The 19,899-nt window shown below is 38.9% G+C and overlaps 1 protein-coding gene across 1 annotated transcript in view; it reads right to left on the bottom strand.

Annotated features, from left to right (window-relative positions):
* LOC132988795 (F-BAR and double SH3 domains protein 2-like) overlaps window positions 1-19,899 on the bottom strand; it is a 30,657-nt gene that overhangs the window by 10,446 nt on the left and 312 nt on the right. The window contains exons 2-10 of the mRNA XM_061056376.1: window positions 17,408-17,505; window positions 13,995-14,040; window positions 8,560-8,636; window positions 7,592-7,736; window positions 5,709-5,842; window positions 3,058-3,112; window positions 2,841-2,969; window positions 2,627-2,749; window positions 662-757 (exon numbers count right to left, since the gene is read on the bottom strand). Coding sequence (XP_060912359.1) covers window positions 662-757; window positions 2,627-2,749; window positions 2,841-2,969; window positions 3,058-3,112; window positions 5,709-5,842; window positions 7,592-7,736; window positions 8,560-8,636; window positions 13,995-14,040; window positions 17,408-17,505 — 903 coding nt within the window. The remainder of the gene's footprint in view (window positions 1-661; window positions 758-2,626; window positions 2,750-2,840; window positions 2,970-3,057; window positions 3,113-5,708; window positions 5,843-7,591; window positions 7,737-8,559; window positions 8,637-13,994; window positions 14,041-17,407; window positions 17,506-19,899) is intronic.

Here is a 19,899-nt window from a genome sequence, read left to right as displayed (position 1 = left end):
CGGCAGGTAGGTTAAAAAGTCTTTCCATGTCGAGAGCTAAAACTACGATGAGGAAAATGAGCTTGTTTTATGAAATCTAGCATTGAGGATCAGCAAGGTTTTGGGGAAAGTTGGAAATGTTGTGTGTATATTTAACTTACTTTTCTTTAATGAAAACATGTGGTATTCATGGCATAACTAAAACAGAACAAAAATCAATACATTTTTATATATTCTTAGTTTTGTTTTAGTATGTTTTAAATAGTTGACTTTATCTCTAATGCCTTGTCTCTTGTTACATCTGTTCTGTAGTTTGTGTGTCATGATGGATGTCAATGTTTCTTTCTGCAAAAAAATCCACCTGTGGGTTCAAATAAAGTCACATGCACCTGAATCTGTCTGAACACACTCACCTAGAACAACTTGATCTATATTAGTGTTTTGAGTGTTGTCTGTAATATCATTTGTGTCTGAACAGCTGAGTCAGCACAAACAATTCATGTTCAACATGGTGACAAACTGAGACCTACAGGTATCAACTTTAAATCTACTTTCATGTCTGAGGTCTGGGGACCAAAAAGAAAGAGAGTAGAGAAGAAGAAAAGGAATAGATACACCTCCAATGAATGCTGTACTGGTTCACATCATGTAACATTTTATGAATAAAAGCGTCAGGACAAACCGTGTCAGAGTCGATGGGCTGGTACAAGAAGTCCGGGGCCTGCTGAAACATGAGGTTGCTCTGTACAAACAGCTGCTGGTGGAACTCCTCTGCGACCTACAGAAACGTAAAGGAGAACAGAAAAACACAAGTTTAGACTTTTTGCAGAAATGTGAGAATCCTGATCTTTCATCAGATGTAATCCTTTTAATTCTTTATAACTTTTGTTGTATTTTTCAGTCACTGTTGCCCCTTTATTTACATTTTATTATAGAACATATTAGATGTATAATTACAGATTTAAAAAAAACCTATTTGGAGATTTAATCCAGGCAGTATATGTTAACAATTCATATTATCCTAGAGTAAATCTCTTAATAATTGCTTTAATCCACATTGTATTTATAGTAACACAAGTTTCTTTGTAGAGTCTCAACAGTAAGTTCATGATTTTCCCAAAGATTTTAGCAAAAATAACATCGACCTGCGGTGTTTGTGTCCTCTTAGGGCGTTTCTGAATACAGGGACGTGTACAAATCAAGTTTATTAGCCATTACTGACGGTTAATTTCCATAAAGTCGAACCCAATAAGTGAAAGAATTACATAAAATAAAAACAGTTTATCAAAGCAGTGCACTGAGGGAGTGATAAGTGCCTGATAAAACAACCTAATTAAAGCAAACCAGCATCATTATCTAAAAAAAACATGTATTCATGGCTTTCAAAAACATCTGAGAGTTATTATGTTGCTCCCGTTAGACCAGAAAAAACAGAAGTGGAAATTTTAAATAGTCTGTATTTGCATGTTTTGAGTCCAAATTTGTATATTCTGCAGGGAAAATCGTTCCTGACATTACATCAAGACAAGAACATAGCCTATCCAGAAGTTCTTCATAGCTCAAATTAGAATGCTTAATTACACAAAGCACACATAAGATCTGGTTTAGGGGCGTTGTCTTGACACTAGAAGCACATGAACTGATGTGTGTGCTCTTTGCTGTCTAATGATTTGTTCATATATACGGAGCTGAAGAGAAACGAAATGCCACTGAAACTCCTGAGCTGCAAGAGGACCTGAAGATATCACCCTGACCGAGGCCACGAGCGTGTAACCAAGAGCACAGAGGAAACTCAAACCGGCCATTTCATTAGCAGCCAATAAGGAGCCAGCGTTCAGCTCTTCCCCCATTCACAAAGAAACACTGAGATACTGACAGAATCAGACATGTCCACTACATCAGAAGGATCAGCCTTGGTAGCATTTATAAATCAAACCTGGCAAAGAAAACACAATCCATTGCCAACCGTTGCTATTTTTATGTTTTGTCCAAATCAGCTGCTCGTCTTTATGACACCCAGGAGCTACACTGTGAGCGTCTCACTGAATACTAAGAATACAGCTGGAAAATGCAAAATATTGACTACACCAGTGAAACTCTGAAAATTGGCAAAATGCAGAGTATAGACAAAACATTCAGGAAGCAGTTTCTCATTTTCATCCCTTGACTTTCACTTTTGCAGGTTGAATTCAGCTGCTTAGTTAATTCACCTTTCTTCTGAGTCCCTCGAACAAAGAGGAAATTAAACTTAGCTGTTGTCTGGTTTCTGTAAACTCTGCACATCTTCTTTCTAGCTTTCAATCATATGATGTTGAAAATATCTGCAGATCAATGAATACTTTGAATCAGGGTATTCAGGATTTGGATTTCAGGACTATCTTGCGAATATTGAGATAAGCAAAGTAAGAAGACTAAATATAGATTTATTAAACAATGCTCATATTTTGCTGCCATGTTTGTATTTTTTGGATCATACAGATTCAATATTTTTGGAATAATTCTTTCAGGATTAAATCAACTCTATCTTGTCCTATTTTCAAGTCGCGGCTGCAGTAGCTTTAAGAATCACACATAAAGGCTCTGGGTCTAAAATTAAAAACAGGACATGAAGTGAAGTACTGGTTGACTGGTAGGTTTTTAGACTTACTCCGTTTGAGCTGTTCAGGATCTGGTTGAAGGTGTTGTGGACAGCCTGGTACGTTTCCAGCTCAGTCTGACACAGGGACACCAGGTAATCTTTTACCTGCTCATAGATTCTGCCATCTAAAACCTGCAGATCCAAACGTAAAGAACACGATTACAGTACAGGTGTTCCCCACAATCATCAACTTACAAATTCACAGTGCACGATATTTCCTCACCTTGATGCAGTCCATGAGGTCTGTGTTGTAGTAGCGCTGCTGGTGAGCGTTAGCGGCTGCTAGCGTTAGAAGGTAGTCATTTCTGGCGTGCGTGGCTTTGGAGTTACACTCGCTTCTCTTGGCTTTCAGCTGGAACGTTAAAGTTCATACTGTTTAACTGTGGCACAGAAATGGCGCAAAAGGGCGAGCAGTTTATTTGGATGTTATGATGTCATACCTTCACACTTGCCCTCTGGAGACTGGACCTGGACTGGAAGAGACTCAGCTTCGACCTGAACAGAAATAAATAAAGTATAGGAATGATTTGACTTTTTTTTGGCTACAACAAAAGAAAACAAATATTTATTTGTTGTATAATTTTTATCAGAAATTTTGCATTTGATTAGAAAATAGAACACCAATTTCTTGGCTGTATAGACGTGTATTTTATGTTATAGTGAGTGATTTCATCTAATTATGTAAAATGAAAAATGTTTTAAATGTGAAGTGACTGCATGAAAAAAATGCATAATTTCATAGTGATGCCCTCTTCTATATAAAATCACTTTTGCCTCAACAGTTGTTAGAGAATCTGAACAATTGACTGTGAAATGCAGAAACCTTCACATTTAGGGACAAATTAAATTTAAAAAAAAGTAACAAAGCCGTGTCTTCTATCATAACATATGAAGGCATGTTTTCAAAATAAGGTCTGAGGGAGGGGAGGAATCTGATTTCTAACCTGCTGCTTGGAGACACAGACTGACATCCTTCAGACGTCTACAGAGCATGTTCTCTAATAACCTGTTTAACCTAGTTTCTCTGAGTAACCTGCTTCCTTATATGCGTGTACACGTGCTGATGAAATGAGGGAAATCACAGTTTACAACACAAACAGATAAGCTGTAAAGCTATTTATCAAAACCATTTGTAGAGCAGATGTTTGCACCTTCACAACTCAATGACCTTCAGTTCATTTCACTCTACAGAAGTTAAAAGGAAGTGAAAAAACAGAGCTGAAGCCATTGGACTTCTCATCCTTCTGTGTCAGATCATCATCATCATCATAGTATTTGTAGTGTTAGAATGAGATCCAATCCAGCTGTGAAACCTTTCTGACAGCAACACTTCATAGAGCAGCGTCTCAGCTCCACACCAAACTGTCCTAAGGTGCAAGAAAAATGTCGGCAATGTGTCGAGTGTCAAAGTGCCAGCTGTTCCTGTTGTGCCAGGACGACAAAGAGTTGATGGTACAAGAGAGAAAAGACATCTTCCCAAAGCTTGAATATGAAATATTTGTTGGGCTGAAACTTGAAAACTTTTCTGCAGCTTCTTTTAAGAAAGCCTCCCTTCATTTCAGAATGTGTTCGGCTTGTTTTTGTTTCACTTGGATGTGAGAGCCTCACTGTGTGAGAAGATGAATGTGCAGAGTTCAAGCCTAGAAGACTGTTTAGGGAAAGGGAGAAAGTTTCCGTGCGTTCACCTTAAAGCTCCGTTTAAGACGAGTACATACGAGCAGGATATGACATCACAACTAGTCTGAAAAAAAAAACAATCCTGGCCCAGTTTGCAGTTTACATAAGTGTGATGTGAAAAGCTAACCTTTGGGTGCACAAACACTGAGAATGGACTAATACGCAAAGATTTTCCCAACAGTTAAACTTTAGAGAGGGGAAATTAAAAGTATTTAATTTACTAGTCTGAACTTATTCAAACAAAACATGTCCAACGAAAATGTCAACCCAAAGAAGTATTTTTTAGGCGTTTTAAATTATTTATTTAGGGGATTTTTATAAGAGCATCATTGGAATTTAAGGTTAAAAAAATAATGGGGAGTTATTTCGTCCTTCAAAAATAAATTATTGTTCAAAAAAGCCAAGAGTTAACTTCCTATAAAGTCAGGCAAAGGAAAGTATCAAACGCTCACACAGAAGAAACAAGAACCAATTTACGTTTGGGGATTTGGCTTCAAATATTCCAGAGATACCAGAGTTTTAAAATTCAATACGATTCTAGTACAGTATCAAGTATAATTATTATTTTCTTTGCCCCCCTTCATTTTCCATTATTCTTTACTTATTTGTATACTTTCTGTGTTGTGGTAATCCAGGTGAGAGAGATGATTCAATCTTTGTTTGCCCCTTTTGTCTCCTGTTTTCATCCCTTCTTTTGAAATGTATTGTATAAGGAGTTATGTATATGATATACTGTACATGATTCTCCTCTCCTGTATATTTGTGGGCTGTTGTTAAAACCACAACATCTTGTTTTTTCCTTTATTGTAAGTGACAATATTTAACATAAATAATAAAAAAATAATCACAAAAAGAGAAAAGAACCAATTTATGTTTGGGGATTTCTCTTAAAATATTCCAGAGACACCAGAGTTTTAAAATTCAATACAATTCTAGTACAGTTTCAATACCTATTTCAATACCAGGGCAACATAAATAGAATCCTCAGCACCCAATATTGGGAATATTTATTGTTTTAAATCATCGTCAGCTCCGACCTGTAAACGTATTTGTGTTCTCTCTCTCTTTGGCGGTGGCGGCTGATGCATCATTCTCTGGAGGGGGCGAAATTTCTCATAGATGGACCAGGATTTACATTTTAGTAAGGTAGTTTCTTTAGCCGACTAACAGAATTAGCATCGAGGTAGATTTAACTTCAGAGTAAAATTCACCGTTTTATATGTTAAGAGATCATATTTGAGCAATACCAATTAGATCCCAATGAAAGGGGGAGTGTTGTGTACACAGAGATCTGCGCCGCCAGGGAACATTGAGACAAACCAGTAGTAGACTGAATGTAATCAAGTTTTGGTTGCAGTCCCAAACAAAACATCACCACAATGCATCAAAGATATTTGAGTAATCTGGTTCGTACTTGGCTTCCAGCTCCGTCTTCTCTCGTACTGCCTGTGCCATCGTCTCGGCCTCCTGGTACTTCTTCCTGCTCTTGGTCAGCTCCTTCACCGAATCCTGTAGCTCGGCCTGAACCGCCATCAGCTGATCGATACACTGAGGGTGTGTGTAAGAGACACACACACAGAAAAACAAGAGAGCGGTTTGCATTTATGAAAATATTATTGAATTTACCTCCTGAAAATAAATAAAAAAGTAATCCACCAAACCATATCAACAGAAATCATGAGGGAGGTTATTTATGTCATAATGGTGCATACGAGAGGTTTGAAAACTGTGAAAGGTGAGTTCATACAAGAGCACCATTATACAGTGCAGCAGCAGAAACCAGCAGAGACGCGCTGGTTACTTTTCAGAAAGGTACACTCAGACTTCCTCACGATTAACTTTGGACGAGCGCAGTGCCCCAAATCAGTAACTGAGAGAAGTCATTAATGATAAGAACAGCAGCTGTGACGTCTGCCCTCTTTTAGCCGATCGTTTATTACACCTTTTATAATTTATTACACAAGTTGTTTACTCTTGGTTCTTACTGGAAATCGTTTTGAGGAGACCAGAGGGGGGAGAACTTGTGAGCTGCTACTTATACTGCTAACACATCAAAACCCTAATGGATTTAAGAATCTTGTTGCATTGCATCCACGTTATGTTAAGGCTCTATAACAACCAAATAAAGATTTAATTATGGATACTTTCAAAACTAATAAATGGATAGTAAAAAAAATAATCTCCTGTGGACATGTCATGTTTACAGTAAAAAAACTAGTAACATAATTATTTAAAAAGCTCATGCCTTATCTTATCTGGGCAGTTTGTAGAGATACCTACATACATAATATCCCTCTACAATTTAACAAATGCATATTTTTCTTGGTATTTTTTTGCACAGCATGAAAGAGCAGCTCATTGAGAGTTGGGCACCGTGGGGGTATTCTGGAGAACCATTAGCTGCCACATGTACATATACAGTATGATGTGGCAGTGGGTCTCTGTGTTATTTGCTCAGCCCCTCCCTCACATGTACAGTAAGTCAAAATTACATTACTAAAGCAAAGCACTTTGCACAGGGGTGAACATGTTTCAGCTGGTGATGACCAGAGAGAAAATGAAAAAACAAAAAGGTTCTCAGTGCAGATAAGATATTCAGGACTTCCAACACACTGCTGGCATTTGTGGCAGAGTGTCAATACAAGAAAACAAAGGAAGGATGGACAAAGGAACTTACTGTTAAGGCTTCAGTATTGAAGTGTCATTTGTCTCTTTGTTTAAGTAACTCCTGACGGTTTGAGTAAAGGAGAGATCTTTTAGTTTAATTTTATATGGTTGCAAGTGACAAAAAATATGTTACTAAATTCTTGATTAAGAGAAAATTGTGGCGCTTTCACACAAAACTCCTGAAGTTCCTGAAGTTTTCAGGATGAGATGCATGTGTGAACGCAAACAGCCACATTTTTCACTCCGACATTACCTGAAATTTTCCATACCAGCCCCCTATAGAAACTGTTTAATGCAGCAGGAAATATTCAGGAAAATTCACCGTGAGCCAGGTGATGGTGACATGCAGTATATATCCTGCACACAGTACACGGCCATAGATTGTATTCATGCGACTGGTGCGATCTCTGTGCACGTAGTGAAACTGCTTTGTTATGTTTTCTGTTCACCATTTCTGTTCCTCTCCGCTCTTTCATTGCGACATTAAGGCATGTGTTGCCTTCAGGGGCAGTGTGCCTGAAATGTTCAGGAGTGCATATATGAAAATGGTTTTAATAACAAAGGTGGAGCTGTGCAAAGAAAGTTTTATGTCTGAAACCCGAGCGGAGGTGTCAAATAAATCTGCATTACCTTCCTCAGCTGCTGCTCCTTCTGAAGTCGGACCGTCTTAGCTGGATCAGCGACTTGGACTTTGTAGTTATCACAGGCGCTGATTCTGGACTGTGTGACCTGGATCGTACCCTCTAAATAATCCTTCCATACACAGTACATGTTCCTGGAGCAAACAAAGACAAAACACAGGAATTCATTTGAGCTGTCAAATTAAATTCTTGTAAACAGATGAAGCCTGGGAAGAAGGCAGCAAGATGTGAAGTACAGAATCACAGAGTCTCCCTCGGTATTCCTGTGATTTGTTGATGATTATTTATTCTCTAAAAATGGTTTTGTCTGAAAAAATCATTCAAAACTAAAATCTAGACTTCGCAGCTGTACTTTGACACGTGATATCTTTGAGTGGATTAGAATTTATTTCTTTATGATTACAACTTTTATTTATGATTTTCATATCTCCTCTACTTTTATGAACATTTATTTAGGTACTTGTTTGTTTATGTGTATTATTGTATATATGTATATTCTTTGGAGTGGACATTTTGATTTGTATTTTACTTTTGTAATCTATTTCTGCTGGCTTAATATCCGAATGTAACTATACAGCTGGAAAAAGGAAAAATAAATAAATATTTTTCATATTGTAGTGTTGTTGATGAGAAAAATTAATAAAAACTAAGTTAAAAAAAATAAATAAAAAAATCTAATCAGTTTAATATCACTTCCTACAAAGGCAAGATAATTAACTTTCATTGAAGGAGCAAGAAACTGAAGAAATCTGCACTTTTTTTGCATTAAAGATGACTAAAACGTCTTTATAATACAGAACATCTAAATCTGAGCTCCTTCCTGCTTGGGGACTGAAGGCTGATAAACTGATTCAATGTTTTAAAACAACATCTGGCTTCAGACGAGCAGTGTGTTAGCTAAAATAGACTTTTTATTTTATTTTCCTAACACATAATAAGTTTGGAGAAAGGTGTTACCTCTGATCTGCTTGTTCATCTGTGGGACTGTCGGGCCACTCTCTCTTTAGATACTGGTTTGCCAGCTTCTGGAGGGCCTTGAAGAGAAGAAAGGGAGACACAAAAACAGGCATGACCTTCCACCTCTGACACCGACACACATTTTCTGCATCTCATCTTCACACAGGACATGCTTGGAGGACGCTGCCCCTTTCTGACCTTGTCCCATAAACCACCGGGCAGCCAGAGCACGACGACAGAAGGGTAGAAAGAGTAGAATCAGAAAAAAACGACATCTTTTCTTCATTAGAGTTCAAAGATTTCCAGTTTAATTCATCATGTTCATCAGTTTTAGACGCAGGAACTGATATAAAATCCAAACATATTGTCAAGTCTTTTCTGATTGCAGGGAGTTTTAAATCAGAATTGCATGAACTTGTTCACCTATTTTTTTTAAAGGTGAGCTCATTAGTGGTTTTAATGCTGATGTAGGTTCAATTTTAGCAGATAAATGTGTATATTTGGACCTCTTTCACGCCAGAGTCTATATCAGGTTCCTCTACCTTGACCGCAGTGAGGTTAACCTTTGAAGACCCAAAATATCAGGCCAGTAAACATTTTATTTTTAAACTGTAAGGATGATTTCTTGGGTGTTTCTGTATATACATGTACTGTATGTCTGGTAGTCTCCTAAAGTCTGAAAGTAGTGCTGAGTCATTTTATCTTAAATAAGACACAGCCAAAACGACTCATATAAGCTACAGCAAATTCACTTAATTGACCGTTTTTGTTATGTATGATGTATAAAATGATTTTGTTTGGGTTCCAATGTTTACATTAAAAACTGTTAATTCAAAAGGTGGTTGGAGCAAAAAAAAAAATCGTCCCCACAGCTGTTGAGTTTATACCAAATTAAAGAGAGCTATGAATCTAAAAAACAAAAGATAAGATAAGAATCCTTGGCTTTAAGTTTAAAGGATGTGGACACCATGCGGTGTGGGTCTGATGAAAAGACAATATACTGTTGTTTTATTGGAGTTGTAACATCCAACATTTATGGAGCTTCATTTGCACAAGGGACTCAAAGTCCAGACATCTCGTCTTCTTCTGCACCGACTTCAACCATTTATTTATTTGAGGTTAAACACTGTCACGTCAGTATAAGTATAAAAATGACTTCATAAAGTTGGTGTTTTCATACTTAGTGGGATAATGTAATAGGAGGCGGGGCAGTGCACAGGTTATACAACAAGTAGGTAGCACATAGTCACTCTGTGGTTTACCACCTCGATGGTTTTGATCTGAGTAATCTGTTTCATGCATGTTTACAGGGTGAATGTTCTGCATTGTGTTTTCATTCATCAGCTGTGGCTCAGCAAGTTAACAACGTTGAAGCGCTGAATAAGGATTCTGTTAAGAGTGCCACTTTAGCTTTATAAAACACATTTTTAAATACCAACTTAAAACTGTATTCTGCCTCCAATCGTAACAGAGACAGGTAGACTGTCAGGTATTGCCATGCATTTTTTCCCTCCATACATAACCAGTGAGAAGACACATACCAGAGCTATTGTTAGAACGGAATAACTGTTAATCACAGCTCCCCAAAAATGTGTGACCTTGTTTCAACCCCGTGTCTTCATCAGGCTCATAGCCACCCTGACCCAGAGACCAGAGCTCTCTTGGACACTATTTTGCTCGAGTCATGCTTATGTCATTACATGTTCTGTAAACTCTCGGGCTGTTACTACAGTAGAAAATGTTTTTTTTATTATAAAACATCGATCTAAAATAACACCCACAGGTTCCACAGCGTTAACCAAAATCACAAATGACCATGAATTCAGGTTTTTTCTGAAACAGACTTTTTGTGGAAAAACTTGTATAATGCAATTCTTTACACAGTTTTTGTGCAAAAGAGCAGTGATGCAAAAGATTGGAGTACATGGATATATGCTACATTTAATTTAACAAGCTGGATTTTCATTTAATATACAGACAGCCACCACATTCATCATCTTTTTCTAACTTTGTCTTGTGCTAAAAAAAACAGATAAAATGCCCATTAATGAAATTAGCCCATCTATCCTGCCTCTGTCCACTTTGGAGACACAAGCTCTGAACTCGCTGGTCTTGGTGATCTTAGTGCCAAAGTTTCAGAGCGGCTACAAACCCGACCATTGTAGGCTCAGATAGAGAGAGGATCGCCAACTGGGCTAGCCGAGCGGACACGCCTGAATACTGCGATGGGAACAAGGGAAGGGGAGGAGGAGGAGGAGGGATGTGAGGACAGCCGAGGAAGAGCCGCACAGAGGAGGACATTTTATCACACTGTGTGATTTGACTAGTAATCAGCTGATGGCTGAAGCAGCTTGCAGGTGTAAGAGGTTAAGAGAAAAGGCGCGTAAAGAGAAGAGATTTTCTTTTCAAAGAAAAAGAAAAAGCAGCGGGTGTGACCAAAGGGAACCAAGTGTTCCATCCAGAGACACTCTGACCCACTTTGATTCAACCATTGGCAGCGGGTGTCTAATTGATCACACAACTCTCAGCCGGCCAGTACAATCAAGACACACAGATCACCCTTCAAACCAGAGAGGAAGAAGAAATATTTATCAAGTTGACTAATCAATGATTTAACCTCAACTTTTGATGCACCACACAAGATATCCAGGAATCAACTCCTATGGAGAACTCACAACATGTTACGAGGCATACAAATTAGAGAGAGATGTGCTGCAGCGCTCAGTTCTGATGAAATCTGAATCTTAAAACACTGGTATAACTTGGGCATGCATATCCAATAAAACACACATGCACTGGGTTACAAAAGCTAGCCTGCAGTGCAGACTGACCTTGACTCTCCACTAGGAAAACCACATGGCTTTATTTGAATACTCATTTTTGAATTCCCACTGCATTCATGTTGTATTTAAATAAATGCAAAAATAATGTGTCATGGGATAATTCATGTTCCCCGTTCCTAACAGTGTACTAACATAACAAATACTTTCATACCGTCTCAGTGTTTACTTCTTCAAGTTGATTTACAGACCAGCTGATAACTACATTCCTGTTTCAGCTGCCAGACAACTCGAGTGTTTTAAACGGACAATCTAGCCAATCAGAAATTCAAAAATCCCAAAACTCTCGTTGCTGCACAGCTTCACGGATAGTAACAGTTACTTTCATGCTCTCTCTGTGGTTGCCTTGTGTGCAGAGTTCAGTGTAGTATTTGTACTCCTCTTTCCTGAATCTGAGACATCATACATTTTTTATGCAAGCTGACATGAATACACGGACCCAGTCAAGCGAATATAAATTATGTACAAACAGGTGTCAGAGATTTTCAACCGCAGCGGTGTACACACATTCAACCTGTGAATGTGGAGTATAACTATCTCTACACAAAAGGTGAATGTTTGATCCCAGGTCGTACTGTAATGCATTTTCAGCAGAGCAAGCCAAGAAAGCAGAAATAGGAATTTAATCAGGGTTTCTTCAGGATTTGTCTTTTCAGGAAGTTAAGTTTAGCAAAGCAGGCTCAAATATGTCTAACCTCAGTCAACACTGAAACTTCCCAACAAGTCTAACCTGGTTAGGACGAAATAATACAACATGACCTCTTATGGCGTTCAGACTGTCCTTTCAGATGTGATATTTACGCCCCTGTGATGTCTAGCGTTCACTATGAATGTAACAAAGTGATTCCAACTCTGCTCCGTCATCGGAGGTCATAACAGAGGCATCAAAGGGGGACGGGATCACCCCCCGTTGGAAAAAGCCAACAGGGGGAGAGCACCACATTCTGTGTGTGTGTGTGTGTGTGTGTGTGTGTGTGTGTGTGCATGTCTGAGTGTGTGTATGTATGCAGAGCCCCAACTGTTTCTCTACATGTTATGCTTCTGCAGAAGGCATAATGACGGCAGAGCTTTGTTACGGTGCTGTTGCAGAATCGTACTCTGAAAAGGGCCAGTAGGTCTGCCATGTTGGGAAACCTCCCCTGCTGTGATTTAGGGTGGCAGGATGTGATAAAAGCACCAAAGTATTGGGTTCTTCAACAGATTTCTTAATGTATCCTGGTTTTAATGTTCATAAAAAGGCTTAAAGGAACCATCTCGTCGACCAAATGTTGCGTCATAGGGGTGCTTAGGGTTTTGTATATGTTGCTAACACTTCAGCCTCTCCAGACTTTTGGAGTGGAACGGGCAGTTGTGCTTTGACATCTGAATAATCACAAAGATAACATGTAATATTCTGTGTGCTTCTTGGGACACCGGTTTGGCTCGGTCATGTACAGAGGCCGAGTCCTCACTGCGTAGGTCGTGAGTTCGACCTAGCCCCTCTGCCCTTTTCTGCATGAAATCCCCAACTCCCTCTTCCCTGTATTTCCTGTCTCTATCATAACCAAAAGCTGAAATGTTCTCAGACTGGTAAGAGTAAAATCTGGTGTTGTGACCAGAGAAATCGGATAGTTTTCTGTTAAAAAAAACAAAGACTGAAACTCTGCATGACCAGAAGAGGGTGAGGAGGGAACAGAGAGAGATTCATTCTGGCTTACATAATTTATTTATCTAACATCCAATACGGACACATTTAAGGTTAAAAACCAGAAGGGCAGAGCCTCAAGAAGATAAGAATAAATGTGAACAAATGGGTTGTGGTCATGGCTTTCCATCACTGCAGTTGGTTTGTCAACAGTATTGCAATATAGCAATTATCGGGACAGTCCTAGGCAACAGCCAAAAGACATTACTTCAGGCTTCATAACAGTAGTGCACTTCGGTCATGTCACAATGGTAATGTCCACTTCTTGTATACAGTCTTTGGTTTCTAAGTCATGTAATAAACCACACACGACTCAGAATGGTCACATAATCTCCCAGTTGGCTCGATGAAACAGATCCATCCTGGTACTATTCGTTTGCTTCATCTAACCACCTTCATGGAAACAGCCTTTAGGACCAGATGCATCAGAGCAAACAGACATTTAAAGACGCTAGTCAGATCTGCCGACATGCCCCCCCCCCCCCCCCCTCTCTCTCTCTCTCTCTTCACAGTGGTGGTGGACATTCCTCACAGGGCTGCAAAACCTGAACAGAGCCAAAGAGGCAAAGACCGGATTTTTAGACGGACGATTGACATCTCCAGGAAGCTGCGGGGAAAAAAACAACACGGCGCAGGAGGAAGCGAGCCGGAGAGGATAACCAGTGGAAGTTGTTTCTCTCTCAGTTGTGGTGTTTGTTTCTGCGGCTGCTTACCATTTATGAGCTTTCTGGCCACATGTGAACAAAGAGCTTTCTTAAGGCCACATCCTCAACCCCACTGTCATATGGTGTCTTTGGAGGACAGTATCGTAAAAAACTGGGAGTATTTTTAGCAACGCAAATGACAAGGGAGAGCAGCGATGGTGGTACCAAGCATCAGAAAGGGCTGTGAGAGGGTTAAGATTTACTTACCTGGGCGTAGTCTCGTTCTACAGCGGCCCTCTTTTGGCTAAAAGTCCTAAAAAAAAGATATAAAGTGAATGTTACCATATTATTATTGGATTACAGATGAGACAATATATCCATAAAGAAAAGCAGTTCATTTATTATTCCAGTATAACACAGTTTGGTGATGTGGGGATTATCCAAAGGGCTTCATTTGATGTTCTTTATATATGCACTGTAAAGCATCACATGTAGTTTTGTATTAAACTATTTTAATATAGGTTTGTTGTCTTGTATTTACGTGCAAGTTGAACAAATTGGACAATCCATGATGCAGTCGTTTATTTTTTAAATAAAGCAATCTCTGAACTGAAAATATCTTTGGTGTGGTGTATGTTTTCTGAAGACTCAATATCAAACATTAAAATGCTTAAAGTGGTAACACTTCACTATAACAACACCAACCGTTATCTATCAAGATCACAGCGTTTGAACTATCCACCATTTATTTATTTGTAACTAAAAACCTTCTGCAGCAGCGAACTACCCAATATCATCTCCAAATCAAACCAGGTCCACATGTGCAAATTAAACGCCAGAGAAAATACCATTTCAAAAGTGATAACACTCAAATTGGTTGACAGAAGTAGAATTAGGGTTGTAGAAAAAAATGAAGAATACTGTCGTTATTGTGTTGACTTGTTAAGGATCTACTGAGACTACTGAAGTAAAAGTACTTCCTTTTGTTGCTTTGCTGCATGTTCATAATCTGAATCTGAATCATCTTAATATGCCAGGTATGTGTGGACATACTAGGAATGTGACTCAAATGTTGATGGGAAAAGGAGATTTTAAAAAAGAAAAAAAAAATAGGAACAAAAACAGCACGTCTTAAGTTTCAATTTGGTTAAAATGTTTGACGCCGGGTTTAAGAAATAGAGCTGTAAATCATGATATGGGCTGAGAACTGCAGGGAATCTCGATGGATGTTGTTTTTATGGGTATTTTACAGTTTTGAAGGTTGACAACAGGAACAAAACCAGCAATAACTCAAGTCGAATTTATACAAAAGTCTAAGAAAAGACGAGAGGTCAGCGCCCTGGGAAAAATGTGACTGCAGCGAAATCATCATTAAGTCATTAAACATGTCGAGACTTGACTGCCATGCTCCACCCTGCTCTAAACAATCTGGCTTACTTCCTGGGAGCTTCCCTCTCTTCCTCTCGCCTGCTCCCTTCCTCTTCACTGCTTTTCCAAGGCTCCCTCTCTTCCAATACCCCCCCCCCCCCCCCCCCCCCCCCGGCCATTACTCACTTCCTGTCATTTTCCCAAACGGAGCGTTTGCTGACGAGCAGATGCAACTTCCAGTTTGCTGAATCATTTCTCGTTGGGCTCGGGGAGAGTGACCCCTCGCAAATTCAATACCCGTCGAGTTTTACATTGTTTCAAACAGCCTCCCACGGCGAGCGATTCAAAGCAGTCAGAACATCTGGCAGCTCTCTATGACCTTAACTTCCAGCTGTTTGAAAGGTTCAGAGCTCTGCCACCAACCACAGACAGGAAGTGGGGAGCCAGTAGGCTGTCAACTCAACCCAAAACTAAGACTGAAAACACAACCACAACCTTTAGCTTATAAACCTTTAAAATGCTTCTAATCACAGTGCTGAAGCTCGCTGCCTGAATCAAAGACGAGTGTTTACCTGGCTGGAGGACTTTCACACGTCTGGATTTGGACTTAGTTGCAGATAAATATTCTTTAAATGAGGGAAGACGCTGTCAAACAATCTTTAAGAGACAGGATGCTTGAATCTGACCCTGAAAGAATATGCACTTATAAGATAATCAAAAGGTTCAGAGACAGACTTTAATCAGTGATGTGGGTAAAAACGTTCTACCCTGTAACCAACCATAACAAGGCATTTCAGAGCAGACGCTGAAATTAGCATAGGGGGTATTTATCGGGAAATTCTCTTTGAAATAAGGGGAGTTTTGTTCAATGTCAGGGGGATCTCCTTTTTAAAAGACGAGAAGAGAACTAGTGGAACTCCGACTTCTACACAAAATGTTCCTGTTTTTTTTTTTTTTAGCTTGATGATGCTCGACTTGTCTTTTGCCACGGGACAATGTGAGATGATTGCTGGTTGTGAAAAAACACAATAAAAACTCTCTGGAGATGTGCCACTCAGTCAGATACAACTGTTACCCTTTCAAAGTCTTCAACGTGCAACGTCACTGCTAAAATTAGCTTTATTACCCGACCTGCTAAGAAGGTCACAGTGTGAGACGAGCTGGTGAAGCATGAGCAGGTAAAGAGCCAGAGATGACCTTGATGAGAGACTTAAAAAAAAAGAGCTAAAAGAGAGTAATGATTTACCAGATGAATGACTGAATTACATTAAGCTAAATAGTTCACATGATGTGTTCACAGCTTGAGGTGTGATTTCCCTATTTTGAGGAGGCATTCATTTTTTTGGTTTCCTGTTGTGTGTGTTTCTAGACAAGGCACAAGACTTGCAACAACTCACAGTTGGCTTCCTTGTAGGGCTGGGAAATATATCAAGTTTTTAAGATATATCGATATATTTTCAAACAAGATATAGGGTAAGACAATATCGTTAATATGGATATAGTTTATGTTGCATTAAAATGACATTACAGAGGTGCCAGGTCACCTTTTTCTCATCTCACTGATGATGACTGACTGTCTGTCCCTCTTCACCCTGCTCCTCCTCTCTCTCTCTTTTATTGTATTTAAGGAACATTTTTATTCTATAATATTACTTTTTAAATTCACAAACAGGTAGTTTATTTTTCCATGTGTTTTCACTGTTAATAAAATACATATCGATACATATCGAGTATCGCCATTCAGCTAATCAATACCTAAGATATGAGTTTTGGTCCATATCGCCCAGCCCTACTTGCTTGTGCTGGCTAACACGGCAAAACTGAAAATATTTATTTTGAACATTTTGGTTTTCAGTGCTTTTAAAAAGTGAATATCAAGATAAATTGATTAGTGCTATGGGATGCACCGATTCGACATCTGCATGGAAGGAGCTTCAATAACATCTTATTCTTAATTCAGTGGGTGAACTTAGTTTAACTTTGGATGGCCGTGCAGTCGACATTTACTTTTGCCAGCTTCACTGCAGATTGTGCGTCCTGCTCTCGTGCGGTCTGACTGAACTTATGTAAATGCAGCATCACTTTGGGCCACGATGAGGTGCATTCAGTTCAGCTCAAGTCGAGATGATGCAATAATCAAGTTCAAGTATCACAACTTTAATCCAAATTATTATGATTCTATTTTTTTTTTGTGGCATAATTGAGCAGCTGACTGGCGAGCTATATAAATGCATAGTTCAACAAGTCTTTAGGTTCATCATGAATACTTTCTGTCACAAAGCCTGTCTGCAGTCTGACTCCTGACGGCTCACCTCAGGTCCTCCAGGAGGTCACATTCTGTCTGGTGTTTGATGTGTAATCTGCTCATCTGCTCTGCATGAGTGTGTTTCAGCTCCTGGGTGACCCGGACCTGTCAAGGAAGGAAAAAAACTGAATTATGAGAAAAAGAATCTGGAGAGAGTCACATCTCTTTTTTTCTTCAGCTCAAACAGAAACACAAAGAGGACTTTCCCAAGATAATTCCCATATGGATACCAAACGACTCAAAGGGCCGCAGTGTTGTTTCAGCTGCAATCAGTACAAGTGAAAATTGACAGCATCCATTATCACGCTGGGTTTCTAAATTGCCGTTAGATAAATGATTAAGAGCGGGGACCAGGTCTCATCCCTGGAACGGTTAGTGTTGTCTAAAGGAAAACATTTTTAAAATAATAATGTACACATCTGCAACTAGCTTCATAACAGACAAACCTTTAAATTCAGTTTAAAGACAAATGACCAGTAATTGTTTCAATCTAACTGCTCGAAAGTGATTTTATAAAATCATTTTATTGATCATCTGTGACAGTGAACTCAATATCTTCAAACTCAAAATGTGTCTGATGTATTTTTTTTTTTTTACTGTTTTCATAATTTTCTGACACTTGGTAGATAGGGCTGGGCGATATATCGAGTTTTTAAGATATATCGATATATTTTCAATCCGATAAAGGGTAGGACAATATCGTTAATATCGATATAGTTCATGTTGAATTAAAATAACGTTTTCTGTAGAGCGGCTAGTTCACTTATTTCTCCTCTCTCTCTCTTTTTCTGAGCCAAACTCAAAAAACTAAATGGATAACAAAACACACAACTGTGTTTATTTTGTTGTGCAGAAAATGAATTAACTTCACAAAGAGGTAGTTTATTTTCCATGTACATGTTGAACTTAACTGACTGTTAAAAAAAAGATGATATTGATATATATCGAGTATCGCAATTCAGTGAAAAAATATCGAGATATGAGTTTTGGTCCATGTCGTCCAGCCCTATTGGCAGATCAACAGTTAATTAAAAAAGACTATCACCGGGCTTAATTGAAGTGCTTATCTACAGATTTTAAACGAGAGGTAAGGAGGATGTAACATGCCTAACAGAAGATCAAACATCTTCACGAGGCTTGGTCTACTTCACAGGTCCTCTGATGTTTAAAGCTCAGTTCATTTTGTGTTATTTTTACCATCTTCAGTGGCTAAACGTCCCCTTAACTTACACATAACTACGAGTCATAAGGCCTCCCGGGGCTTTGCACTGACCATGAGGAAAGCCATGGTAGTACAGAGACCTGATCCCCTACCTGATAAGAGGACGTGTTATTGTCAACAGGGAAACAGAGCCAGATTGAAGGTTGATAATGCAACCTAGAGGAAAAGTGGATGTTACACTTCTGATGGCATGAAAATCCACAATATGTTCTGATTTTTAAAAGTTAAACCCCATGACACAACAGAACTTTAAACACATAGCTTTACAATCAAGTAACAAGAGATCAGGTGTAGTTATCTTATTATATATGTCACCAACGTTTGATAACTATTGATGTCATTTCACAACATGCCATAAGTTTTTCTTCACCCTCAATGGAGGGGAAGGCAAAAGTTCAAAGACACAAAATCCACATTAACACGCATCTTTAAAATCAGGCTTCATGTGATAAAAGAGCTTCTATGTGTCTGATCTCACCGAGCAGCTCAATGTACTACAGAGAAAAGAAATGCTGCTGAGCCATGTTTTTGAAATATGATCCCCCGTGAACATTTTTTCGCACCGAACCAAACTGTGCCAAGATTTGACTTCTTCATGTTTATTTCCACAAACTAAAACGTTTAAAACCTTCCTTAACAGCTTGGTATGCTTTCTAACTTCGAGCTATTTTTTTTTGCATTTTCGACTGTTTTTGTCTCTTTTTTGCCCCCCCCCCTCCTCCCCTCCTCCCCCTGGACTTTCCCCTTGAAGGAGAAAAGTACACCATAGAACATGCAAAAAATCTGACATTTTACTGCTCCAGGGCTGTAGGCAAACTTGCATGCAAGAAAATAGTTTCATTTCGCTTTTAATGCATTAATTTCGCTCCACTCTCAAATTCGGCATGGGTAAATAAAACACTAGAATAACATTTTACTCGGATATTAACTTGCAAAAGTGTTTAATCTACGGGTGGCAGCAGGACCAGAGGGAGTCACACTGATATTTACTTGATCCTAAGAGTGTCTTTCTGAATCACTTGTAACACACCGCAATGTGTGCACTATTTCTCAACATGTGCCGATTACTTTGCAATGCTCTTTGGTCATAAAAACACTATTTAAAGTGACATTTTGGACGTCTGTGGTTTGACGGTGTCCCCGTTTGAGAGGGAAACGTTAACGGGGCTATTCTCCTTTAAAAAAAAAATTGCGGCACATGGGACCCTTTTTTCCCCCAAAAGTTTTTCCTCCTTCGCCGCTATTTTAGAGAAACATCAAACAACTTCGAGGACACA

The sequence above is a fragment of the Labrus mixtus genome, chromosome 14 (genome assembly GCF_963584025.1).
Source record: "Labrus mixtus chromosome 14, fLabMix1.1, whole genome shotgun sequence".
In the NCBI taxonomy this organism is placed as follows: Eukaryota; Metazoa; Chordata; class Actinopteri; order Labriformes; family Labridae; genus Labrus; species Labrus mixtus.
Note: the sequence above shows the minus strand (reverse complement) of the source record. Positions and strands in the feature narration are given on the sequence as shown.